General features: G+C 47.1%; 1 protein-coding gene across 1 annotated transcript; it reads left to right on the forward strand.

Annotated features, from left to right (window-relative positions):
* Positions 1-29: 29 nt before the first annotated feature.
* Positions 30-25,264, forward strand: ANKFY1 (ankyrin repeat and FYVE domain containing 1). Its single transcript, XM_061561851.1, has 25 exons — positions 30-68; positions 2,813-3,008; positions 3,740-3,858; positions 4,472-4,610; positions 6,465-6,588; positions 6,740-6,889; positions 7,347-7,512; positions 8,276-8,465; positions 10,587-10,655; positions 11,105-11,304; positions 12,271-12,368; positions 12,887-13,190; positions 13,463-13,561; positions 13,727-13,880; positions 14,600-14,768; positions 15,495-15,613; positions 16,499-16,655; positions 17,851-18,051; positions 18,488-18,664; positions 19,172-19,319; positions 19,854-19,944; positions 20,080-20,204; positions 20,909-21,055; positions 21,694-21,784; positions 22,051-25,264. Exons 1-25 carry the CDS (start codon positions 50-52, stop codon positions 22,181-22,183), a joined length of 3,585 nt encoding a protein of 1,194 aa, XP_061417835.1. The 5' UTR covers positions 30-49; the 3' UTR covers positions 22,184-25,264.
* Positions 25,265-25,545: the final 281 nt, after the last annotated feature.

Here is a 25,545-nt window from a genome sequence, read left to right on the forward strand (position 1 = left end):
TCTCGCGAGACCTCCACGTGACTCGCGAGACTTGGCGAGGCAGCCCAACATGGCGGCGGCGGCGGACGGTGAGCGGGTCGCCGATTGCGAGCGGAGCGAACGCGGCGGGGAAGAGCGGGGAGCGGAGATTGTCCTTTGGTGCAACTCCGCGAGTTCGTCCATCGTGGCGGGACCCGCAGGCTGCTTTAGCGGGGTTAATCAGGGCGCCGTCTCGGGGGCAACGGGGGGGAGAATTACTCGGTAAAGGCCGATAAGTCGGCGCCGCCGTCTTCCGGGGACGCGCCGTTTAGATTCCGTAGCGCGGACGCGCGCGGCTACTGCTCCGCGCGCCTTCCGATTGGCTGAGAGCGCGCGCGCGGGAGGGGTTGAGGCGTCGCGCGGCCAATGGGATGCGGCCCAAGGGGCGTGCTCGCCTATCCGCGCTGGGGTTTACAATGCGGGAGTGAGGGGGGGGGTGATCCCGTTATAGTTGGCACAGTCGGGGGGGGGGGGGGCACAGGTGGTAGTGCATCGGTCATCTCACTCAGCTCAGTCAGTCATCTCAGTCAGTCTTCTCATTCATCTCACTCAGTCATCTCACGCAGTCATCTCACTCAAGTCAGTCATCTCACTCAGTCATCTCAGCTTTCTCACTCGGCTCACTCAGTCAATCAGCTCACTCAGTCATCTCACTCAGTCATCTCAGTCAATCAGCTCACACAGTCATCTGAGTCAGCTTACTCAGTCATCTCAGTCAGTCTTCTCATTCATCTCACTCAGTCATCTCACGCAGTCATCTCACTCAAGTCAGTCATCTCACTCAGTCATCTCAGCTTTCTCACTCAGCTCACTCAGTCAATCAGCTCACTCAGTCATCTCACTCAGTCATCTCAGTCAATCAGCTCACACAGTCATCTGAGTCAGCTTACTCAGTCATCTCAGTCAGTCTTCTCATTCATCTCACTCAGTCATCTCACGCAGTCATCTCACTCAAGTCAGTCATCTCACTCAGTCATCTCAGTCATCTCACTCAGTCATTTCACTCATCTCACGCAGTCATCTCAGCCATTTCACTCAGTCGAACCCATGGCACCTGGGTCTGTCCCGTAACCTCCTCCTGCCAGCGGGCGTTCGACACTTCACGTGGCCTTAACGTGCACCTAGCCTGGCACGAGCGCCGTGGTGACGTCACCGGCACTTAGTGGCGAATGGCGCTTGTTGTTGTTGATTCCTCCCTTTATAGTTGAGCGATTTTAAACTCGCGGCCTCCATACTTGTCAACCCATACGGTTTAAGCCGTATTCTTGTACAGGGAAATTGAGTTTTCAAGTCCATCCGGCGTACAGGCGTTTCAATATTTGTGTGTGTTTCTCCCTTGTGATGGGACTTGGTAGGATCAACGTAGAGACCAATAAGGTCTGAATTGGTCTGTACTAAGGTAGGCATTCATAAGGGATTTGACAAGTACGGTCCTCGTTGCAATAGACCTTCCTACACACCCACCCGTTACATACAACTCCACTCTCATTGCGAATATTTTATCAGAATATGTATTTGTACTGGAGGAATCCGGTGAGCTCTTGTTTTTACAGATGTCCAGTCGTTTAACAGATGTACAGCTGTGTAATAGCAGCTCTAGACTCTAATCATTCACAGTTTTCGACTGCCCGGTTCCTCAATCACAACTTGAGACTCAACCGACAAATCACCTGCCCCAGACTCTTCAAATTCACAGCCTCGACTGCCCTTTTCCTCAACTGCAGTGCTAGACTCCTCAAGTTTTTGCTCATTACAACTGTGGATTGCACTATGTTTGTCCCTGGGTAGTAAATGTTATTATGTATTACTTATGCCTAAAAAGTGTAGAAAATGGCTATTATTCCTTTTGTGACCGGGACTTTATGTGAAGGAATGACACAAATGCACACGTTTTGTCATTGAAAATAGGTCAATTTCAAAATATCACTTTCCTGGTCACAAAAGCAAAGTTTGTGGGGAATAATAGCAATTTTCAGTACTTTTGACGCATACGCAATTAGGAAATAATACTTACTACCCAGGAACCCAAAAAAATGTGTTACACTGTTATTAATGGAGTGGATTATTAACTTGGCTTTTGTGTCCTGGTTACAAAAGCAAACTTTGTGGGAATAATAGCAATTTTCTGTACTTTTGACGCATAAGCAATTAGGAAAAAAGACTTACTACCCAGGGACAAATTTGTTTTTTGTTACACAGTGTTGTCACTTGTTCCTCAGTCGTAGGACTAGACTCTCGCCTGCCATTTAGTTTCAACTCAAATAATTGAGTATTCCTTAATTGCTGTGTGACCGTTTTCCCTGATCCTGAATCTGAACGCTCCGTCTTGATCTGCTCTCATATGAGAACTCTGCATTCTTGGCTACTCTGACTGATAAAGCACTTTTCCATGTTCTACCCTCGCATACATTTTTTAGAAGTATGAAGAATGGCCTCAACAGTATATATTCTTTGAATAAGGAAGTTATGATTCTCCTCGCAGGTGCAGGGTGGAAACCACACGTTTGTGGTTTGGGATAAGGAAACAGGAGTGGCGCAGAAAACTTTTCTTGCTGCATTACTTCCTGGCTTTTCTTTTTACAAAAGCTCCTGTGTTAGTCTTGACGCAGAGTCTCTGTTGTCTGCCACAGGCTCTTATTTCTGGCTTCCCTTGTGCATTCTTTCCCACTGGACACAACTTTATAATGGTCAGTTTAAATAGCTGGGCATTCATTGGTCTTGGTCTCGGATCTGCTACGTTGCCAAGCCCCAGTGCTAATGCTGCTGCTGCCTCTGTTGCCGCTGTTGGTGGCAGGGGAAGATGTGGCCAAGCTGCAGAAGCACCTGGCGCTTCTGCGGCAGGAGTACGTGAAACTCCAGCAGAAGCTGATGGAAACGGAACGCAGGTGCGCTCACCTGGCAGCCGCATCAGGCCAGGGCGAACGCGCCGACGACTTCATCTCACGGCTGCTCGCGTTCGTCGCAGACCTCTACCGCAGCGAGCTCTACAGGTGCGCGTGCGTCGTCGTCATCATCATCGAAAAAATAATCACAGCACTCTTAATAATCAGCCGTGGTCAAGAGTCCCCCTCTCCTTTCCCTGCAGAGCGCCCACCGTCATCCGTTATTTATACCCTGCCTCCCATGCAGTAGATCTCGAGCTGCCAGAACGAATGTGCGTTTCGGATAATGCTTTGGGAAGGAAGTAATTGCAGACCAAATGCCACGTTCAGAAATACACTATAGACCAGGGGTCGGCAACCTGTGGGTCCGGAGCTGCACGCGGCTCTTTAAGGACTGCTTCATGATGTTGTTTATTAAGGACCCACCGTTTCATATGCACATGCGTTGCGGCTCTTGAAATATCTATTTTTTTTTACCAAATTGGTTTGCCAACCCCTGTTATAAACAATATACTCAACAAGAATGTAAAAGCTAAACTATGCTTGCGGGACACACTTCAGTGTCCTGACGGGTAAGACCCAGGACTCGTGTACGTGGTTGTTTAATTACTCAAGCCTGTTTGACAATAAAGTTGCAGTCATTGACTCACGGACAATTTACTGTATCCAGGTAGGATTCAAGCAAGGCTGGTTTTGACTTTATCAGAAAGCGCCATTGGTGGATGGATTCAATGATATCTTATTTTAGTGTTTAAACAACTGCCTTACCTGTCTATTTACTTTGTAGCAGCTTAGGGTGCGTGGTGTCAGTGTGTACATCTCACCATCACTGTTTCCAGTGACCTGCAGGTGAAGCTCAAAGAGCAGGCAATGCCAGGACACAAGTTCGTCTTCGCAGCGCGCAGCGACCTGTGGAGCATGAGCAGCATGGCCTCCTCCGACACGCTCGACCTGTCGGGTACGACACGATCCCCAATCGCGTTTCACCCTTGTGCTTCCGAATCCCGCATTAACAAATCTGTCAGCCGTGGTGTGGACTTTCAAATTTCTTTGGCAGACCATACAGTAACACACACCCCAGTCACTCCTGTCACTGCAAGAGACCTCTTACAGTGGCAGAAGTGACTGGGCCTGATGAAATGGGAAACAGCGTTGTTGTCAGGTTTAAATTATTCCCCTCTCGTACCAGATTAGTGCAGCTAAGGTGCTTGCAGTGAGGGATACATATTATTTTCAGACTGTTTCGAATTGGTCGGCCTCATATGGCCACGGGCCGCTTAAAATTAAGTCACAAGCCATGTGTTCCCTACCCTGCTGTAAGCAACAAGGTTTTGATGGGGATGCTGTCCCAAGATAATAACTGACTGTTGATGAGATCCAAAAGGTTACAACCAGTCTAGAGTTTTTTTTTTTTTTAAACAAATGCTGCTTGATAATATTGGTCTGGAAAGCCAACATGCTGCTGGACTAAAATTATTTATATGTGGAGCCCAAAAAAAGAATTCTGCTTCAGATTTTTTATCTGCATGTTGCTGCTGCTGATGCTGCTGCTGTGGACACTCCGATGGCAGGCATCGACGAGGAGGTTGCAGTGGCAATGCTGCGGTGGGTGTACACGGAAGACGTGGATACAGCTGGCAAGGGAGAGGCCTTCCTCACCGAGCTCATGAAGCTGGGCAGTCAGTACAAGCTGACGCCATTGCGGGAGCGGTGAGTCGGCACGAGCACCGCCATGCGCGTTCCCGCTAAGCGGGTGCTGACGGTGTTTACAGATTGCATGATGGCTCTCGAGGCTCTCGCGGGCTTTTGCTGTAGTCCATAGCATTTTCCACTCTAGTTGTACCTGGAAACGAAAAACCATTGTTTAAATTCACTGATGCAAGTCGGTAATTTAAACGTACTTCACCCTATTGAGTGCTGGTTAATGAAGGCGAGGAACACAATTGACTTTACTGCAGTCTTCTGCTGCCCATGATGTAGCAACGCACCAGTCGATAACATATGTCTTATGCTTCGTGGTCTCCTATCTAAGCATGATACAGACTCAATCCTGCTTGGCTTCGGAGATCTGACAAGATTCTGCGTGATTTGGTTATTGGCCTATTGTTCAGTTTAACACGTAGGCTTTCGCGACTAATATTCATAATAAAGGTTTTTTGGGTTAGATCGCTTAAGTATAAATGTGTCGTAACCCTCCACCACCCGACACAGCCTTTTAGTAAAGGCTTTGTCACATAAACAAATGCCAATTAGTTACTACTTCAGCCCATCGGTGTGTAGGAGAGTAAATCCACAACATTTACAATTTGAGTACGACTTTTCGCTGGTAATTACATCCAGCATGATCGGGCGATTTGCCAGAATAGTGAAGTAATCCACCTGCTTCAGGTCTTAAATAGAGCAGGACGACGTCACCATGGAACCAAATCAGGTGCAGAGATTAGAGGCGGAGGAGGGGGCTTATTGTAATTATCTAATAGATTAGTAATCGGTGAATTGGTATGTGTTTCCTCTATAAGGAATTGTAATTGTTAAGATGTATTACTTAATGATACGCTTCCAGGCCGCATTAAGCCTGTAGCTGTCAGAGCGGTTAAAATAATTTTTATTTCTCTCAATTTCAATGGATTCTTGAAATATTCTTGGCCAGTCATAATTAGTTTTACACAACACTTCAACGTTATCAAAATCAATTGAGTGTCCTTTTTGACAAGCATGTTCTGCAACTGCCAACAGTTGTGTTTAGAGTATATTTATTTGGTGTTTTTTTTTATCTTGCGCTAATGTTACGTCCAGTCTGTTCAATATAGCATCTGCCACATAAGCAATGAATCCGATACACACCTTCTGTTTATAACTTAGGTGATTCATCTTTAGTACAAGATACTAGTTATTCAATCTTGTGTACCCTGCCAAATCTTGTGTACCGTGCCAAATCTCGTCCCACTTCCACAGCCTCAGGCAGACCATCTCTAACCCCGCCCTCTTACCCTGAGGCTGCACGCATCTCAGGCCTATATAAGACCTTGTTTCAGTCGCTTTCTCTCTCTCTCACCTGAAGACGGTCGCTTGTGTTGCGATCGAAATGTCGTGATTTGTTCATTTTCTATCTACGTGACTTTACCGAAAGAACCAAAGAGTATGGATTCCTACAGTCACGAAAGCTTCAAATTAAGATGGATAGGGAGTGTGTTATTCACCTCCATTTCCATGGTGAACTGGATGGCCGGGTTTTGTGAATTGAGATGATTTAGAAATGCATTAAGTGTATCTTTACCATGTGGCCAGACAACCAAAGTGTCATCTATATATCTTAACCAAAAACATGGTTTTAATGTACTTGAAGCAAGTGCTCTTGCTTCAAAGTTTTCCATGTACAGATTTGCTATAGCAGGAGATAAAGAAGAGCCCATTGTTGTTCTTTTCTTTTGTTTAAAGAAATAACTTCTCCATAAAGAAATAAGTGTTATTTCGACAAGGATCAGCTAGTTTAGGAATATAAAAGCCGGGCAGGGGGGGTTTGGGGTAGTAACCTACAAGCTTGCTGCTCTCTCTGCCTGGCAGGTCTGAGAAAGCCATCATGTCCTCGGTGACGGTGAGGAACTGCATCCGCTACTACCAGACCGCCGAGGAGCTGGGCGCCACTTCCCTGCTTAACTACTGCGCGGAGATCATTGCCAGCCACTGGGTATGGTGTTGGGAGAGTCCACTACCAGTTTTATTTGGGTTGCGTTATATTTTAATTGTGGAACAATAAAATGACACGGTGATCCAATTGGTTGTCAAATAAATGATCGGCATTGAGCCGTGGCTGACACATGGTGTGTGTGTGAGCACAGGATGACCTGCGAGCAGAGGATTTCAGCAGCATAACGGCCCCACTCCTCTACAAGATGTTCAAGTCGACGACCGACTTCCCGCTGCACCAGGCCATCAAGGCCGAGCGTGAGGACGTCGTGTTTCTCTACCTCATCGAGTACGACTCACAGGTGCTGCCCATGTTTGTTTGTTACCGTCATCATTATCATCACGATGAGATCAGCACTTTCTGGATACGTAGAGTCTGAGTGTTGTGTGTGCGTGTTTACAAGGGCAGGGGAACATGGCAAAGTGGTTAACGATGTGCTATAAATCTGGCGACATCAGTTTCAGCGCTGCATATTTTAATTGACATGCCTTAATTGAATACCAGTATGGTGTGTAAACATCAGCACTGTGTAGACAAAGGTAGACAGGTGTGGTGCTGAACTCGCCACCCCCTCGTCCTCGTGCACCGTTCAAGCCTTCATAGGTGCTGGCTAACCGTACTTGCCTTAAGAACCTAAGTAGGTTACACGGGGAATCTTTGTATCTGTTCACTCCTACATACTTCATCTTTATGGTCGCTTATAAACAGGCGTTTTATTCCCACACTTCCACACCCATGTGCGTGCGTGTTGCGTGAAGCTCCCGGATAAGCTGGATGAGGCTGACCTGGCGGGCAAGCTACCGCTGGAGTTGGCGCTGGAGCGGCGGCTGGAGAGCATTGCCACGACGCTCGTGACACACCGCGCCGACGTGGAGCGGCCCAACAGCGAGGGCTGCACACTGCTGCACCGTGCCATCACACGCGGTATGCACCGGGTGCGCTGGTGGGCATGCCACCACCATGTGCCATGCAACGTGCTTAATCTTGTCCCATTGGGGTTACGTGTTTAAAATGTTATGCTGGTTGTGCTATCGGCGGCGGTACGTCGTGAGACGAAGAATCTACTTTTCAAGTTTCATTTATTTGGTATAACCCTGTGAGCCATGCAGCTCTTAAGTCGGGTGCAACCGCAACAAACAAAATATGAACACAGAACATCTTAAAGTGACGACGCGTAACAGAAGCATCCTGGAATAAACCAGCAAATATTCCAAAAAAACTGTATTAAAACGCTGTGTGCAAAAATCACAATGTGGTGCAAGTCAACAATAAAAACCATTAGACAATTTAGATTAACCATATGTTTTCGAATCGCCAAAATAAAGCTATAAAAACAATGTAACAACAGTAAAACTTGGGATCTCTCAGAGCCGTGCAACGCTTCGTGTTGCAGTATGGCCCACAGAAACAGATACCACAGGGCTACCATTGAGATCCTTTCAAGTTCCGCACAGTCGGGGCCATCACTCTCCAACCTTCCCGACCACATGAGAGTAATGTTTGCTTGCGTGAAAATCAACCCGATGTTTTCAGCTTTTTAGAGCTGGAATTTAGCCTCAATGAACTGCGGAACTAAATATAGTGTTGCGTTTAATTTTTTTACGTGCAGTCACTGCTGACCTGCATACAGGCCTTATTGTCGGCGCTATTTGTTTTTCTTTGTGACGTAAAACGGCCACGATGGCAGGCGACGAGTTCTCGGCGGCGTTCCTGATCCGGCACGGGGCGTTTGCCAACGCGGCGACGGTGCAAGGCCAGGAGACGCCGCTGCACCTGGTGTCCTCTGCTCACGACGCTAGCGGCCCCGGCATGGTGCTCATCGCTAACGCTCTCCTAGAGGCCGGCGCCAACCCCAACACCCAGGATTCCTCTGGCCGGTCCGTACTCACCTCTGTTGCCATCATAATTGCAGCCTTCCATCGTCCCCACATTTTTCGTGCTCAGGATCGACCTGGACCTGCTTAACCGTGATGGAGATATGGCTGGCACTGCGGCGGCCTGAGGCCAAGGAGCCAGGCTGGCCAGAGGGGCAGACTGGACAGCACTCCCTTAACGGCAACACCTTCTGCCCTCTTGTCCTTCACCCTGCGGAGCGATTCATTGAATTGGCACAAATCAGGGGCACAATTCGATGTAAAATTTTCTTTTTTTTGTCTCTTTGCAATCGTCTCATTGGCCTCATATCTCTCTTTTTGTCTCATTTTTAGATTTGTTCTATTGGCCTAAATTTGACATTTGCATAAACATTAATATTTTGTGTAAATGTAAAACTATTTATTTTACACTCCCAATTATATTCTTGAAATCGATGCGTTGTTACATGCCTAATCAGCAGCCCTTGATTGGATGAGGACATTGCCTTGTCCAAGAGTTCGAAGTGTCTCTGAGCTCACACACGCGATGAGCAGGACTTGTCTACATTGATAATCCTGAGCCAGTGGTGGAGATTCTACATTCCTGTGCTTCGGGCCAGTGTGTTACAACCACAATCACTTGATTTCTCACAAAGCAATGCATAGTTTAACCCTAGGATGCAATCCCGTTTGCAAGAGACCCTGCAATGATGCCTTGGGTTTATATATCTTAGCCTCTTGCTTGACCTTGTGCAACACATTTAAAATCTAATTACTTAAAGGAATCTATGAGTGATCTGTTGTGAGCAGGCGCACGTGATTGCTTGTATGGGTTTTTCAGACCAAACCTCCGGAACAATGTATAGCATTTCAGGTTTGCATCCTAGGCTTAATGGTCCCTGAGGGATGTAGGTTGAAGTTGATCTACGACCAAGATTACACTTGTGACCTACCATTTGTGATTCGGACACTGTTGCGTTGCAACTTTGGCACATCCTGTTAAGGGCGGCATCGTTTTAATCACCCGTACAGTGCCTTGAAATATGAATGAACGCAGTGGCCATTATCGTGCATTAATGGTAAGTGGCAGCGCTGAGATATTCAAGCTATTGCTTGTGGCGAAGCTGTAATGCAAGGGTGAGGGAAATATTTCCTTACTGAGGGCAGCCGAATAGGACGTTCAGATACTTTTTGTGGGCCACATATCTTGTTGATGGTAAACTTTGATCACGCGGCGGTTGTATGCATATGCTTTTTGCACAGAACTGTGTATAAGACATGTGACTGAGCACGCTGCAATTAGCACTGTACTGCTGGCAGACCAAAACATTCCGCTCCAGTACCCAGTCAGTGCAGCTAAGATGGATAAATATCGTTTGCGGGTTTTTTTCAAGTGGTATGCCTCATGTGGCCCCGGGGCATATGAAATGAAGTCGCACACCATAGGTTCCCTGCCCTAACGGATGTGGCGCCTCACGGGTGATGTGGAAGGAGTGTAATCTTCAATGCTGTGCCTGGGCCCCTATGGGGGCTGTTGATGGTACTCGACCAGTCTACCATTCGTATCGATTTTGCCGATGTGTCATTGATTTTGTCCAGGATGAGAGATGGGAAGAGCCTAACAAAAACACACACCATGAAAGGCTGCATGCACTGTATCACGAAACATTAACTCATCACCAGCCAGAGCATCTCATTGTTACTATTAGGGGTGTAGTCACACATCAATCCATACTGAATCTGAAACCAATGTATTATTGGTTAATGTCACCCCTTCAGCCTTTAGAGGTACTTACTTCACCACTCTTCAAAAAACAATTAGTTCCTGAATCAAATCACTACCTTGAACTGCTGTTCCACTCATTCATATTATAAATTCACCGAGTTATTTTTTTATATTCAGGAATAACATAACAAAGTCGTAATTGTAAATGTGGAACAAGCATAGTGCTGCCGGCTCCAGTCGCGTGTGTGAACTCCAGAACATGACCTGGATTAGGAGTTTCATTAGGAGAGTATGGTGCCCCTGAGCTTGTCCAAACACCGATATCGAGTTACGATGTTGGACTGCCACAAGAGTTTGTACTTGTGCAGGTGTGGATTAAAGAGCTTGTTTGATTTGTCTCCTCTCTCCCCGGGTAACAGGACGCCTCTACACAGAGCGATCGTGGCCGGGAATGAAGCTGTCTTCAGCCTCCTGCTGCAGTGCAAGCAGTAAGCCGTATGTTTGAATTTACATTTATTTTTAAAGTGGTTTAGACCGAGGTGGCCGGGTATCTCAAGACGCCAGAGTGCTAAGCTGACCGTTGAAAACCTGGGTTCCAATCCAGGTAGCTGCCTTTGATTAAATCGGTTATTGGTATAATAAGTGTATGGTTTAAGCCTAATTACCAATACTTCCCCATAACTGTACCAATGAACTTAAAGGAGATGCAACCCAATAAAACAGCTGTTGTCCATACACATTCAAGCTGTGTATCCGTGGCTGTTCAACACAAGTTTGAAGTTTAATTAATGAGAAACAAATGATTTTGAAATCACAGTTGTAAACATTGCAGCTCAGTGCGTCCTTCCATTGGAAGCCTTGACTTCGCCTTGCGCTTGTCGCAGCTCTTGCCGTCGTTATTGATGCCTCCAGTTGTCCACCCGTCATTTGTGCCCAGGATCGACCTGGAGCTGCGTAACCGTGACGGGGACACGGCACTGTGGCTGGCGCTGCGGTGCCCCGTGGCCGAGGAGCCAGGCTGGCCGGAGGGGCAGGCCGGGCAGCACGCCCTCAACGGCGATGCCTTCCCTTCCCAGTGCTTGGCTGCCCGGCTCATTGCCATGGGCAGCAACGCCGATGCTTCTGACATCAAAACCGGTGCGCGACAGGGATCAAAGAGAAAGACTTGTTTTATTACTGGGAGTTTCACTTAGGTTGGTAATGGTGGTTATCCAAAGCACATCTCTCCGATGTGTTTTTGAGTTATGCCGCATGTTGTCCGGCATGATAGCAAGTTCCTGAACATGAAGCAAAACATTGTACGGGTTGCCGATTGACACGCTTCACAACTCAGAAACGCTAAGGAGATCTACGCAGCACAACCGCAAAAACCTACGCACGTAAAATTTGTGATCTGATCCCATCTGTGAAGGATGTGATCCCTGACATGCAATACCCCGGTGTCTACAAACTAAGTTGTGCCTGCGGTAGTAGTTACATTGGAGAAACCACGCGACATGCCTCAGACCGTGTTCGTGAACACAAGGCGGATCTGAAAAACGGGAGGACTAATACCTCTACCGTGGCTGATCATTGTTTTAACGCTGTGGGCACACATGAAATTAATTTCTCCAAGACGAAGGTACTATACAAACCCACTGGCTATCAACAAAGATTTGTTCATGAAGCCATCGAGATATATAAACATAGTCGTGGGGTTACATTAACCGATTGACATGCTAATCTCTAGCAATACAATGGCCGAGGTATATTATATTACTTACATCTCTAGCCCCGCCCACTTACCCTTGGGTTGTACCCATCTCTAACCTATATAACCTCTTGCAGCAGTAGTTCTCTCGCTATACTTCTGCCTCAGTAGTTCGCCTGCTGTACTTTTTTCACCTGAAGACGATTGCTTGTGTTGCGATCGAAACGTCGTGATTGTTTATTATTTTTCTATCTACGTGACTCTACCGAAAGACCCAAAGACGACGCAGTAATGTCTGGAGAATACACCAATCGGTGATGACTGTGGATGCTTCAAAGGGCTTACAAAAATGCATCTTTGCGTAAGATCTAAAGCACAGATTTGTGTGCCTGCACTTCCTGCCTGTGGTGCAGGTAATAGCCTGCTGCAGCGGGCAGCAGCAGCAGGCAGCGAGTCCGCCACGCTTTTCCTGGTGGCTCATGGAGCCTCCATCAACCACACCAACTCCAGGGTGAGGACATGCGCCGTGCTCTCATGCAGTGTAACTACTGCAGCGAATAGGAATAGGTTTTTATGGACTGGGGTTGTTTTCTTGTTAATGGGCATGCCATTTCCATGCGTGTGAACAGTGTGGGATAGAGTTTGCGTTAGCGACGTGGTTAGTGCTATGGCAGCACGATTCCATTGCAGTGGTTTTTCACACCAATCAGGGGTAAATCTACAGACCTTTTTTAATTGGTCGATTAGTAGATTACTACACTCTTTATAAGTGTCAGATTATTTGTAAATTTTCAAATTTCACCTTTTTGTTAGTGGTATTCATGAGAAAGAACAAATGAGATGGACAGGACCAACATTACAAACGAGACAGAACCTAAGAAACAAATACTTGATTGGAATGGTGACCTCTAATCGTGACAGTTAATTGAATCACAGTGGGTAAGAACTATTACCTGCTTGTAAACAAATCCTCCACCTGTACATCATCGAAAATTACAAATGTAAAATGTGTTTTGCATCGTCTCACAGGGCGAAACGCCGCTCCACACGGCATGCCACTTCGGCCTGGCGCAGCTCACGGCCGAACTGCTGCACCGTGGCGCCAACCCCAACGCTCAAACCGGGCCCGCATCTGCACCGAGTCAGAGTCAGACACCAAGCCTGGTGCCGGTGATGGACAGGGAGTCCGGGCAGGCGGCAGGGGAGACTTTGAGGGATGCTGCCGCGGTTAAGGGTCCGGGGTCGGATGACGAGATGCACGCGCAGACGCCGCTTCACCTCGCTATTTACCACAACCATCCAGAGGTGGTGGCAGTCTTCCTGGAGCAAAAAGGTGCGCCGCGGTGCCGTGCAGGCAGAGATTGTTTGACGCGTTAGAGCAGTGGCTCTGTGGTTGTGCAGCCATTTAGTGTCAATTTATACAAAAACATTAGGGTGGCAGCACCTGCACGATTTTTCTATTTCATGAATGATAGATGCAAGCCATTGATGATGTCCGTATCACACACCTGTCCAAATTATGCGGATACATTTTGCAGACTTTCTACTGATGGGTGTTCATGAATATTTTCGTCTAACATTTGTTGCTGTTCTCTCATTGTTCAGCAAATGCGCTGAATGGTGTAAACAACTTGCAGATCATCCCGGACTTTAGCCTGAAGGACTCGAAGGAGCAGACTGTGCTGGGATTAGCCCTGTGGACCGGTGAGTCTCGTGAAACACAGGCCCCGCCGTGGTCATACACCTCTTCCATTTCTGCTTTTGGGAACTTAGGGTTGGTCTGAGGCTTGCGGCTGGGACTGTCATGTCCGAGTCTTGTGCTCCATGCGCCCAGTTTTTTCCGGTGCTTATCCTTGTGTCATGGTTTAGGAATGCACAAGATCGCGGCCCAGCTGCTTGGCTCGGGAGCGGCGATCAACGAGCGCTCGTCGGACGGGCAGACCCTGCTCCACGCCGCCATCCTCAAGCGCAACAGCGACGGCGCTCTCTTTCTGCTGGAGCACAACGCCGACATTAACATTCGGTGAGGGGGCCCAGGTGGCACCATGCCGACAGCGGTGTTTGCGGCAAACGATACATTAAGAATACAGTAACCCCTCGCCACTTCGCGGTTCAAGTTTCGCGGCCTCAGTGCATCGCGGATTTTTCGAACTGATTTAAAGGCCTCATTATACCTGTGCAGTAACACCATCATCGTCATCATTCATCATCACATTCATCAAACTGCACAGGTCTGTCATCGTCGTCATTGTCATCGTCATTGTCATCGTCATTGTCATCGTCGTCGTCGTCATTACTGGAGTCAAGTCTCAAGATACTACTGTCATTGGTGAGTGTAGAACACCATAATATGTATCGTATGAGAGAGAGAGAGAGAGAGTGAATGTATAATATTAAGGTTTTATAATTAAATAGATTTAAGTAAAATAGATATATAAAGTATAAATATACATATTTTAAACATTCTGGTACCCACACACACATATACGTAAATTCCTAGGGGGCCAATCCTACTTCGCGGATTTTCACCTATCGCGAGGGGTTCCGGTCCCCATTAACCGCGATAAACGAGGGATCACTGTAATATTGTTCGTAATTCATTGGTGGCTTATTGAGCCAGTATCGTGTCAGAGCAATTATCCGGCCCTGCTGAGAGCTTGGTTTGGAACGATCCTGAATTCAACTCCGCTGTCTTGCCTTTGTGTGCGTCTCTCCCCCGTCGCGGCGCCTGCGATGCTACAGCACGGCGGAGGGGCAGACGCCGCTGCAGCTCGCCATACGCCAGCAGCTGCCCCTGGTGGTGGACGCTCTGTGCACGCGCGGCGCCGACATGACCGTGCGCGACCCCGCCGGGGACCCCCCGCTCTGGGTGGCGCTGCAGGGGGGCAACGACGACATCGCTTCCACCCTGGTATCTGCCGCCGCTGTGTGATGGTTCCTCTCCCGCTGTGGCAGTCGTGGGGGTTATTTGACCATACTTTACCACGTTGGTCAGTGCGGGTTGGTGAAGGCGGAGATCATAGACGTGGAAACGTAAAGTACAATGGTTCTCAACCCGTGGAAGACAGCCCCACGTAAACCTCGCATATAAAACCTTTCAGGGAGGGTGCAGGCTGCGGCATGGATAGCAGAACTTTCGAAGGAGAATTAGGAGAAAGACATTTTGAAAACAAAACACGCAAATACACAAAATTAAACAAATACCTTACGTTGACATGTGATCTCTCTGCGTTGCAGCCTTGGTAAACTTAGTTGTGTTTTGGGGCTTGGGGGGGATTCACAGGGACCAGTGGTCGTTATTGGGTGGCCCCCATATGAATAAGGTTGAGAACCACTGCAGTAGTACACCAGTATATGTTGCTGCACTGCCCTCTGCTGCCACCATGTAGCCCTCAGCTCTACATCGACCTGTTCAAGAATAGTGGTCTTCATTTAAAGATATGATGAGATAGAGCAGATTACGGGTGACTTCAATGCTGGTCATTTTAATAAAGGCAACGACAATTATTGCTGCTGCTGATAAGATGGCTATTTCACCAGTGAAGGATAATCAGTGGTCTCCCGCCCCATGGTGAGCACGCAGGCAGTCCTGCATGTGACCTGTGCCCAGTGTGCCCGTGTTCCGCTGTGTGCCCAGGTGCGACACGGCTGTGACGCCACCTGCTGGGGCCCCGGACCAGGAGGCTGCCAGCAGACCCTGCTGCACCGCGCCATTGACGAAAACAACGAGAAGATCGCCTGCTTCCTGATCCGCAGGTGTGGGCTCGCGTACCCATGCCTTCCCTTGCCCATGTCGCGTCATTGCACAACATTAGGCAGGATAATTATATCTCAATAAAATATTATAGCAGCATTTGTGCTTTATTCATGTACGTATTTGGCTGCTATAAATTTCCACTTGATAAGCCACTTCGTTGAGCTATCATTTGTGGCCAGGTCGCTTCTGAAAAAGAGCAGCTCAGTGGGCTTTACCTGGTGAAATAAAAATTGTTTTAGTTTCGTTTAAGTGCCTGGCATTGAGGTCAAAAGTGTCCCGTCGTTTCTCCCAGCTCTCCCTCGCTGAAGAGACTTGGCTCACTATGGTGCTCAACAGGATGGATACAATGAGCTGCAATTGCTGCTAGAGAGCAGTGCAGCAATATCAATTGTTCTATTGTACTGTACTTCTGTCCCTCCATGTCTTCACCATCCTGCACAATCCAGCATGGTGAAGTATGGTCAAACAAGATTGCTCTGCGATGTTGAATTTGGTGCTTGGCGTTTGTGCCCATACCAAGCAGAGATGGGCAAAATATACTGGAGTAATCTTCTTGGTTCTTTCGGTAAAGTCACGTAGAAGGAAAATAATAAAATAATAAAAAGAAAACATAATAAAATAAGATAAAAGAATAATTATTTTATTATTCTCCTTCTACGTGACTTTACCGAAATAACCAAGAAGATTAATCCCTGCAGTCACGAAAGGTTTAAATCGAAATATACTGGAGTAATGTTTAGTTGAAGCAAATAATCAATTTACCATGGCTCACGTAATTTAGCCACAAATGACCTTCGTTGTGTTTTTGAAACGCCAATTGCATACGTAGATTACGTGTAATTGAGATACTGCCCGTCTCTGCCCGTCTCTGCTCACGCATAAAGTGATTGTGATCGAGACGGCCCAAGGCGGCCGGGCCTCAAGGGCGAAGGTCAGGAGGAGGCACGCGATGGGCAGACTCCGCTGCACCTGGCGGCCACGTGGGGCCTCGAGGAGGTGGTGCAGTGTCTACTGGAGTACAGAGCCAATGTCAACATGCAGGTGTGTGTCGTGAGCTTGTGGCGATTAACCAAGAGCTATTTTTTCCCGTGGGCGATTACTCCAGTCTGCAATCACGCCAGACTTAGTTTGAACTTCCACAAGTGAAGGCAGTGGGCTGATCTGCCATGAGATGTGCGGACAGCAAGATAATGAATTGTCATCATTCAGCGTTGTGATTGATTCAATAATTGATTATTTTTCACGTCTAAATTCGATACACGTATCGTGAGAGTATTTATTTTAATCTGCGTGGCATGCCGAGTGCGTAGTTTGCGGGTGTGCGTGATACTTGCGCTGTTGAGTTGAGCTGCTAAGCCTTTAGGTCTCTAGGTTATTGGGTGCAATTCTCATGTTGGTGGAGGATTATTTAAGGCTTGTGACATGCTCCATCTAGGAGTTTTTCCATTTGCTCCGCCAAGACAATGAGTGTCCTACCAGGGCCGTGTGTCCCTCTGCCAACATTTAAATCGGAGAAAGGGACAAATGCATGCTTTCTTCACCTCCTTCAAGTGAGTCTTTTTGTTGACTCCTCGGTGAAGAATAATGTAACTTAAAACCGCCTTTTAAGTATACATTTTATATTGATTATTCTATGCACATGATAAGTAAAGAGATCCATTAATATACTGTGCCAAGTCATTCGGTGATGTGGGCTGGAAGATGTTCTCCGCTGGGGCTCTGTTAAGGATTAAAGTGCTACTGTGTAAATTGTGCCTGCAGCACATTGGCAGAAGTTTAAAAAATGACACAATGTGTCTCAATTTTTTTTTCCTTTCGGTAAAGTCATGTAGATAGAAAACAAAAATCGAAATTAAAAGCAAAAAACCCACGACGTTTTGATCGCAAAACAAGCAAAACGTCGTGGGTTTTTTGCTTTTAATTTAGATTTTTTTTTATATCTACGTGACTTTACCGAAAGAACCAAGAATATGAATTACTGCAGTCACGAAAGTTTTAAGTCTAAATGTGTCTCAACTCAATGAATGAAAGTGTGAGATTGCTTTGCGGTGCTCCATACCAGATGACGTTGCACTCCATCAATCAATACACGTGACGGCACAATTTACCTTGTGTGTTGACATGGTGGGGGGAGTCCTTCATCTAGCAGTGGATTGGCAAAGGGCCGTACGTTACGTTCATTATCTTCACAAGTTTAAATTATTGTTAAGATTTTACCGCCCGTGACGTATTGCAGGATGCTGAGGGCCGCACACCCTTGCACATCGCCATCAGCAACCAGCACGATGTCATCATCGCATTGCTGCTGTCCCACCCTGAGCTGCGGCTGGGTGCTCGTGACCGCCAAGGCCAGACGCCATTTGCCTGCGCCATGACGTACAAGAACAATCGTGCTGCAGACGCCATCCTCAAGCGCGAGCCCACCGCCGCTGAGCAGGTGAGTGCTCCAGCACAGCAGCCCCCGCCGGTTAATAGAATCTTGAGATTAGAGATGGGCTCTTTGATTATACAAGGAATTGATTTCTATATAGAATATTGAATTGATTATTCAACTGGATGCTGCCTGAACAGACTAGAATTTAATTCCAGAGGTCGCTGGTTCAATTTTATGTGCCCCTTTGGCAGTTGAAACAATGCATACATTTATTACATCTCCCACTTCTCTTCACCCATTAATACAAACTGGTGCTGCATGGTTAGTTCACAGCGTTGGGCTGGCCGATGTACTAGCGACACGGGGACAGACCTAAGACAACAATGTGGTGGGATAAAGTGTAGCTTTTCCTACTTCCTCCACAAGACGTTTGAAAGAAAGTAAATTTCTAAATAGAATTGTCAAATTTTGATGAAACTTGACACGCGTCTCGTTTCAGGTCGACAACAAGGGACGCAACTTCCTGCACGTGGCGGTGCAAAACTCGGACATCGAGAGCGTCCTGTTCCTCATCAGCGTGAGCGCCAATGTGAACTCGCGCGTACAGGATTCCACGGGCCTCACGCCGCTGCACCTCGCAACGCAGGGCGGCTCCGAGATCATCGTGCGCAACTTGGTACGCCCACTGCGTCGTGACACAATCCCCCCCCACCCCACCCCCACTTACTACCGTGTGGGTGGCCATGTGCCCGCCGGTGCTTTGGTGCGCACACCCCCCACTTGGCGCTCGTGGACCTCGTAAGTGCCGTGACAAGCGCAGGTTAAATTAAGAGCAGCAAACACGAGGGGGCAGGACTGTTGTGTTTGTGGAGCAGAAGAATTCTATTAATTAGGCATTTAATAATTCCTGCAGTTCAATGGATTGTCAAGATTCTGGTTCACAATTCAATTCAAGATTTAAAATATATACAGTACCATCTAATTTCAATTTAAAATAAAAACACATAGAATAAACGCAGTGTTTATTATTACATACTTGGATTTGCGATCGTTATGTATTTTTTTCCAAACTAAAGATAGGAACATTGTGGGGGGGTACAACCGGTGTGTTTGTTTGGCGTGTTTAAGATTGTGGCATCGTGCGTGCCGGTCCTTGTCGTTGCGTTGCCGTCCGTCGCTGCAGCTGCTGGCGGGAGCGAACGTACGCGAGCTGACCAAGAACCGGCAGACGGCGCTGCACTTGGCAGCGCAGCTGGACCTGCCGTCCATCTGCTCTGTGCTGATTGAGAACAGCACCGACTTTAGTGCCTGCGACGACAACGGCAACAACGGTGAGGGCACGGTGACACGTGTTGATTGTCTTTGCGTTGCTGCCCCATTGCTGTACTGCCATCACCTGGCTACTTGACAGCCGCAAGCCTACAAAACTTGGTTTTCCCAGGCCGTTTCCCATCCAGGTGTTAACCAGGCTCAATGATGCTTAGCCTCAGAGATCCGATGAGATCAGTCGCATTCAGGGTGATTTACTTGTCCGTGAAAATGCTCACATGAATGCTCGCTTGTTCGCGAAGCTTGAATTCTGCATTATACTTTACTTCCACTACAAGCCAACAGGTGAGCATATTCACAAGTAATATGAACATGCGGCCAGTGTCATTAATATTCATTTGGTTTTACATTGGTTTAGATTGAAACTGATGAGAAATTACACTTGTGCGTTCAGCAAGCAACCTTTCAGTTTCTATGAAAACCGAAAAGCGCATGCACTTTGCGTGGTACCGCTGAAGAGGGGTTAGGGTTTTTAGGAGTCCTGTGCATGCTGTACTAGCGCATTCATACTCTCCTCCTCGCCGTCGGTTTTCCAGCGCTGCACCTCGCTGTCATGCACGGCCGCCTCAACGTGGTCCGCGTCCTTCTCACCGAGTCCAGCATCGACGCTGAAGCCTTCAACTTGCGGTGAGAGACACGGACGCTCTCCTCCCCACCACTAGCCCGCTCACCAAATCGGACTTACCTGGCCACGCTGGCTTTGGAGCCTCCACGCTCCCACTTTGCGTGATTCCATGCCATGTGGCGGCTGTTTATGCGCAGAGGCCAGAGCCCCATGCACGTGCTGGGCCAGTACGGCAAGGAGAATGCGGCTGCCATTTTCGAGCTCTTTCTCGAGTGCATGCCGGAGTACCCACTGGACAAGTCGGACATTGAGGGCCACACGGGTGAGCATGCCTCATGCCTCAATGCTACTCATTCAGCTCTTCCTTAGCAGACTACGGTCGTGCGTTAGTAGTGGGTAAGGGGGTGGTGGGGTTCATTGTGGGTGGCTGTCCTGCGTGCCACAGACACAACAGTTGCAAGTGTTGTACATAAAGTGGATGTGGTGAGAACTAATTGCATTGATAAGAACCTTTCCACAACCTTAGCCTGCAGTCATCTACAAGTAAAAACAAAGCTACATAGATAGTTGGGGCATGCTCTGTTTGCAAGCACATACTAAGGTCCGCAAAGTGCACAAGGGAGTGGTTTGGTCATCACCACACCTGACTGCCTTTCTTTTGGTATTGCTGATGTTTACACAGTGCACTAGCTATTTAATGTTGCGTCCACTTCGAGGAGCCTCCTAACTATTTGAAATATTTGGCACTGATTAAAGCTCTGACTGAGAATCTAAATTTGGTTGTTAAGATTCGGAGTGCAGTGTGCGAACCGTTATGCCACTATTTCCCACAGTTTACGCACACACGACACACGCAGTTTGTGCAACTAGGGCAGCTGCCCCACAACACTAAGGCGTCGGTGACAGTGATGGGATTCAGCACTGCTCAGAATTCTTAAGATGTGGCACTCCCATCATTCAGCTGTTCACCAATCCCAGCATGAGAACAGCTGAGCGGTTTAATGATTGCATGGTCATGGTGCGCAGTTCTGCTGTTGGCGTACATGAAGGGCAACGGGAACCTTTGCCGCGCCGTGGTGCGGGCGGGCGCGCGTCTCGGCCTTACGAACTCGCAGGGAGTCAACATCTTCAACTACCAGGTCGCCACCAAGCAGCTTCTCTTCCGTCTACTCGGTATGAAGAAACCTAACTCATTGTGCAGCAGACTTGCTCGTCTTCACCTTCGCATTCATAATGACTGATTTGCTGTAGGTGTAAGTCATTTTTTTGTTGGAACAGTAGGAGGCACAGGTGGTGCATCTGCCGGTCATCTCAGTCGGTCAACCTATGGCACCTGGGTCTGTCCCGTAACCTCCTGCCAGCGGGCGTTCAACTACACGTGGCCTAAAGTGCACATAGCCTGGCACAAGTGCCATGGTGATGTCACGGCCACTTAGTGGCGAATGACGGTTGTTGTTGTACTCTTAGGTTTTTTTTCGGTAAAGTCACGTAGGAAAAATAATAATAATAAAATAATAATATATGAAAATAATTATATTAAATCACGACGTTTCAGAGGCAACACAAGTCTCCGTCTTCAGGTGGGACCGTCACAGCTAAATTTACTGTATCAAGTGAAGGGAAATCCAAGAGACAAGATCTTAAATACTGGTTATGGGGAGGGGGGAGGAGATTATCTAAATGTGGTAGTCGGACTGGGAGGGTGGGGGGGGCTAGAAGGGAAGGTACAAGTGAAGAACCTCCACAGGGGTTGTGTAAGTAATTATTTCTGAACTTGTGGGCTGTTCCACTCTGGTGTCATCCCTGGGCAGACATGCTGTCCAAGGAGCCTCCATGGTGCGATGGTTCTAACTGCTACGAGTGTGCGGCCAAGTTTGGAGTGACCACGCGCAAGCACCACTGGTGAGTCTTTCGTAACCAGTGTTAATTTAGTCGATAGACAATCCGTGGAGTTTTTGTCAAGTCCTAAGTCTGTGGATTTAATTTAGTCATTAAATGGTGACTGACACTGGATGCAATATTAATTCCGTCATATTTTATCTTGTGGTAGAGAGTGTGGATGCTAAGGGTAGGAAGTATGGAGTGGGAGCAGAGAGAGAGAGAGAGGCAGGAGATTTTGTGAATGCACTAACCTGTGACCTTGTTTTTTACGTGTGTTCCCACCACAGCCGGCATTGCGGCCGACTTCTGTGCAACCGCTGCTCGGCCAAAGAAATTCCCATCATTAAATTCGACCTCAACAAGCCTGTGCGCGTTTGCGACATCTGCTTTGATGTGCTGACGCTTGGTGGCGTCTCCTAGCAAAGCCCCTCTTCCAATAACCACTGTCCCCCACAACATTACCCCCACTCCGCCAAGCCTCCTGCCCAACCCCTCTCCCTTGCCAACAACACTTCTTCCATTCCAGCCGTCCCCTAACCTTGCTTACTATTGTAAGAGCCATACCAGTGGATGTCTGTGTGCCACCAGCATCCCGCCACACTGCCCGCTGCTTAAAGCTGCTAGTCGCTAGTATGCTGCGGCATGTGCCTGGGCACACAGTGATGTATAGTGCAGACTTTTTTCAGCCAGGATGTTGACAGCCTGTGCAATCGTCCCACGCTCAGGCCTCCTCTCTAACACCCTCTTCAGCCTCATTGTCTCTGTAAAGAGAGAGACCAGTGTTTGTAATTATGTTTTTGCATTCCAGTTGAGTGCCCTGTAGGTCCAGTGGCATGATGGGTATCAAATCACGTAGTGTGATGGAGGCACAGTTTAGGTGTGGGAATCTGCTGTGTTACAACCCACATGTACTTCCTACGCACAAAATACTTCCTTTGAACTGTCTTAACTTAGAATGAGCTGTTGTTGCAGGCTTGAGATGACCTAACTAACCCTTATACCAATTGTAGCCTGAAGTAACCTGACCAGTCACTTAAGTGCTAATGTTGCTTTGGTAAACAATGGTAACAGCGGTAAGCACTATCATTTCTTCTAGATTTGAAGCTTTCGTGACTGCAAGGATTCATATTCTTAGGTTTTTTCGGTAAAGTCACGTAGGTAAAACATTAAAATTAATAAAAGTAAAATAAAATAAAACGTCGTGATTTTTATTTTATTTTACTTTTATAAATTTTAATGTTTTACCTACGTGACTTTACCGAAAAAACCTAAGAATAAGCACTATCATGTATGAGAATGCAACTAAGCTGCAGTAAGCAGATTTGCTTGAGATCTCTGTAAAGCTGAACCAATTTGTAGTGACGTTTTGCAACCTTGAATCACGTTCTGATGGCGACCGTATTAACACTAATAGCGTAACAGTACTGTACTCTGCTTCCACTTTTAGTCAGTGTTGCATCTGGGTGGGTGTGCCCCTGTGAGCCACCGATAGCCTCATCATGACAAAGAGTTGCGTTTTCATGCAAGGATGACTCTCTTCACTTTGAACCTCCGATTAGCACGGTTGGCTATGTAAAGCAGTTCAACATCCATACATGTGCAAGCAGTTTTGGGCAGAAATGGCTGGAATGGTGACTAGCTATTTGTTTGAATCTGCTCATTGCACACTGCTGTGATCTTTTCATGTAATCGGTGTCAGACTGTCGTGTGTGTGTGTGTCTTCTGAAATTTACTGTTAGCGCTGTACCATGTTCGACATTTAAAAAGCAGGTCCAGGCTGACCGACACCACGGCTCAATGAGACACAAACCACAAGTGATGGAAGGTGATTCCGCTGTCCCGTTGTCAAATTTCGGATCGGCTCCGTTTCAACCACGAATCAAATTGATATTGAATCATTTCCGTTTTTTCGTACATCCTTTAGCTCATCACAATGTTGCCAATCTTGTGCTTCGCTTTTGTCGTGTACGGCACACTAGCCAGTGTTTTGCAAAGTGACACTTTGATAATACTTTCAATGGAGGGACTGAACACACATCATGATAACCCCCATACAAACGGCACAATAAAACCCCGTGGCTTTTGTGTGCTCTACCTCGTAGATTGAATTTTCAATACAATAATTGGTAACCCATCTGTTTTTTTTTATATCTTATACTATAAATCTCAGCACAATAAAAAAAAAATACTGTGAATAAAAAATTGCAAATCTATTCGTGAGTAACTTTGGGTGGCTCCTTAGGATGCAGTGTCTTGCTATAACTGCTTTGGCCATCCTCAGAACCCAGGACTCGCCCGATGACACTACCCTTACTCTGGCTACCATCGCCTGAGGGTGGATCATCAGTCTGCTGGGGAGGCACAGCACCGATAGCCGAGGGTGGGCTGCACTGTGATGTATCCCCCCCCCCCCCCACTCTAGAAATGCTACTCCATCTTAAAAATTCTGAAACATATGTTGTGATTGTCATCTTCAGGGTGAAGTGGGAAGACGTTATAAATAAACTTTGTTTTTGTGTTATTGATGACGGTAGCACATTTTGCAGATGGCTGAAATGGTGAGATAAGCCTTGGCTCAAGGAGGGACCACCCTACCCCACTCCCCTCCCAACCACCTCCCTTCGCCGATGAACTGTTCTGCAGAAACATGAACTCCCTCCGTCAACCCAAAGAAACTTAATTTTTTTTTATTCTGTGATTGCGCAACCTCGCCCATCTGACCACCACACATAGCAAGTGTTATGGGCTGCTGGGCTACGCTGTTGGGCAGACAACTAAATGGTCGATGCTCCAACGTCTTTGCCCCCCGCCTCTCGCCAACCCCCTTTGACCAGCGTGGTAAAGAATGGTAAAATAACCAACAATTTGCATGGCATGGGAAGGGCCTTCAGCTGTGGATTAACAGAAGGCTGTATGTGTCAACAAGATACGATCTCATGTTCGCACTAATGCTTCTGAACATGGTTCTATTCCAATGTAACTGGCAAACAATGTTCGTACACAAACTATGTTGCACTCTGGGTAAAAGCACAAACAGAATTCCGTTCTGTCTTCATATATATACTAGTTTTAGTCCATCAGCCTCTTGGCTTTGCAGACAATATTATGAAGTATTATTTGTTTAAGCAAGAAAACAGGACCGGTTTTGACCTGATGTACTCAGCTTTTATATATCCGGTATGTGGAGACAGAGAGGAGTTCTGTTTATATTTCAATCTGATAACTTGACAACCCGGCAGCTTTGTAAAAGAGCAAGCGATGGCTGGAGCCAGTCAGTGATTACAGGTATTGTTGGAAGCAACTTCTTGGGTTGACGGCCGGTAGTTGCTGCATTTGAAGTGCCAGGCAGAGAAGACTTACGCAACTAACACTCGGATTCTTTAAACTGTGCGTGGCTGCTCTAACCCACAATTCCGTGGTTGCTGTATTGACGAGTAGTATTTCTATTGTTTGTTTATTCCAAGAATAATGAGTTTGCACTTGTATAAACCATGATATGTTTTTGTTGCGATTTGTAATCTTTTTTTGTTGTCCAATGTAGCTGATTTATATGTAACCGTTAACAGAGAGACACTGCATAAATCGATTTTATGACTCTCAATTTGTGCGTTCATTGGCATATACACCCCACCTGGGCAAGGGCTTTTGTCGGCCCTCCGTCCCTGTGAATGTTTGCTTATGGAGATCGTATGCATGCACATTACTGTATGGTGAACTTCTTTCGAACCGTACGTAGAGGTGCGAGATCGAAGTAAATATGGGTAAACCCCCACTCACAAGAT

The sequence above is a fragment of the Lethenteron reissneri genome, chromosome 28 (assembly GCF_015708825.2).
Source record: "Lethenteron reissneri isolate LAM-NWPU_2019-01 chromosome 28, ASM1570882v1, whole genome shotgun sequence".
In the NCBI taxonomy this organism is placed as follows: Eukaryota; Metazoa; Chordata; class Hyperoartia; order Petromyzontiformes; family Petromyzontidae; genus Lethenteron; species Lethenteron reissneri.

Coding starts and splice junctions, on each gene's coding strand:
- ANKFY1 (XM_061561851.1), top strand. Junction 15,614..16,498: donor GCCTGCTTCCTGATCCGCAG/GTGTGGGCTCGC, acceptor TCACGCATAAAG/TGATTGTGATCGAGACGGCC. Junction 19,320..19,853: donor CGACGACAACGGCAACAACG/GTGAGGGCACGG, acceptor TCGGTTTTCCAG/CGCTGCACCTCGCTGTCATG.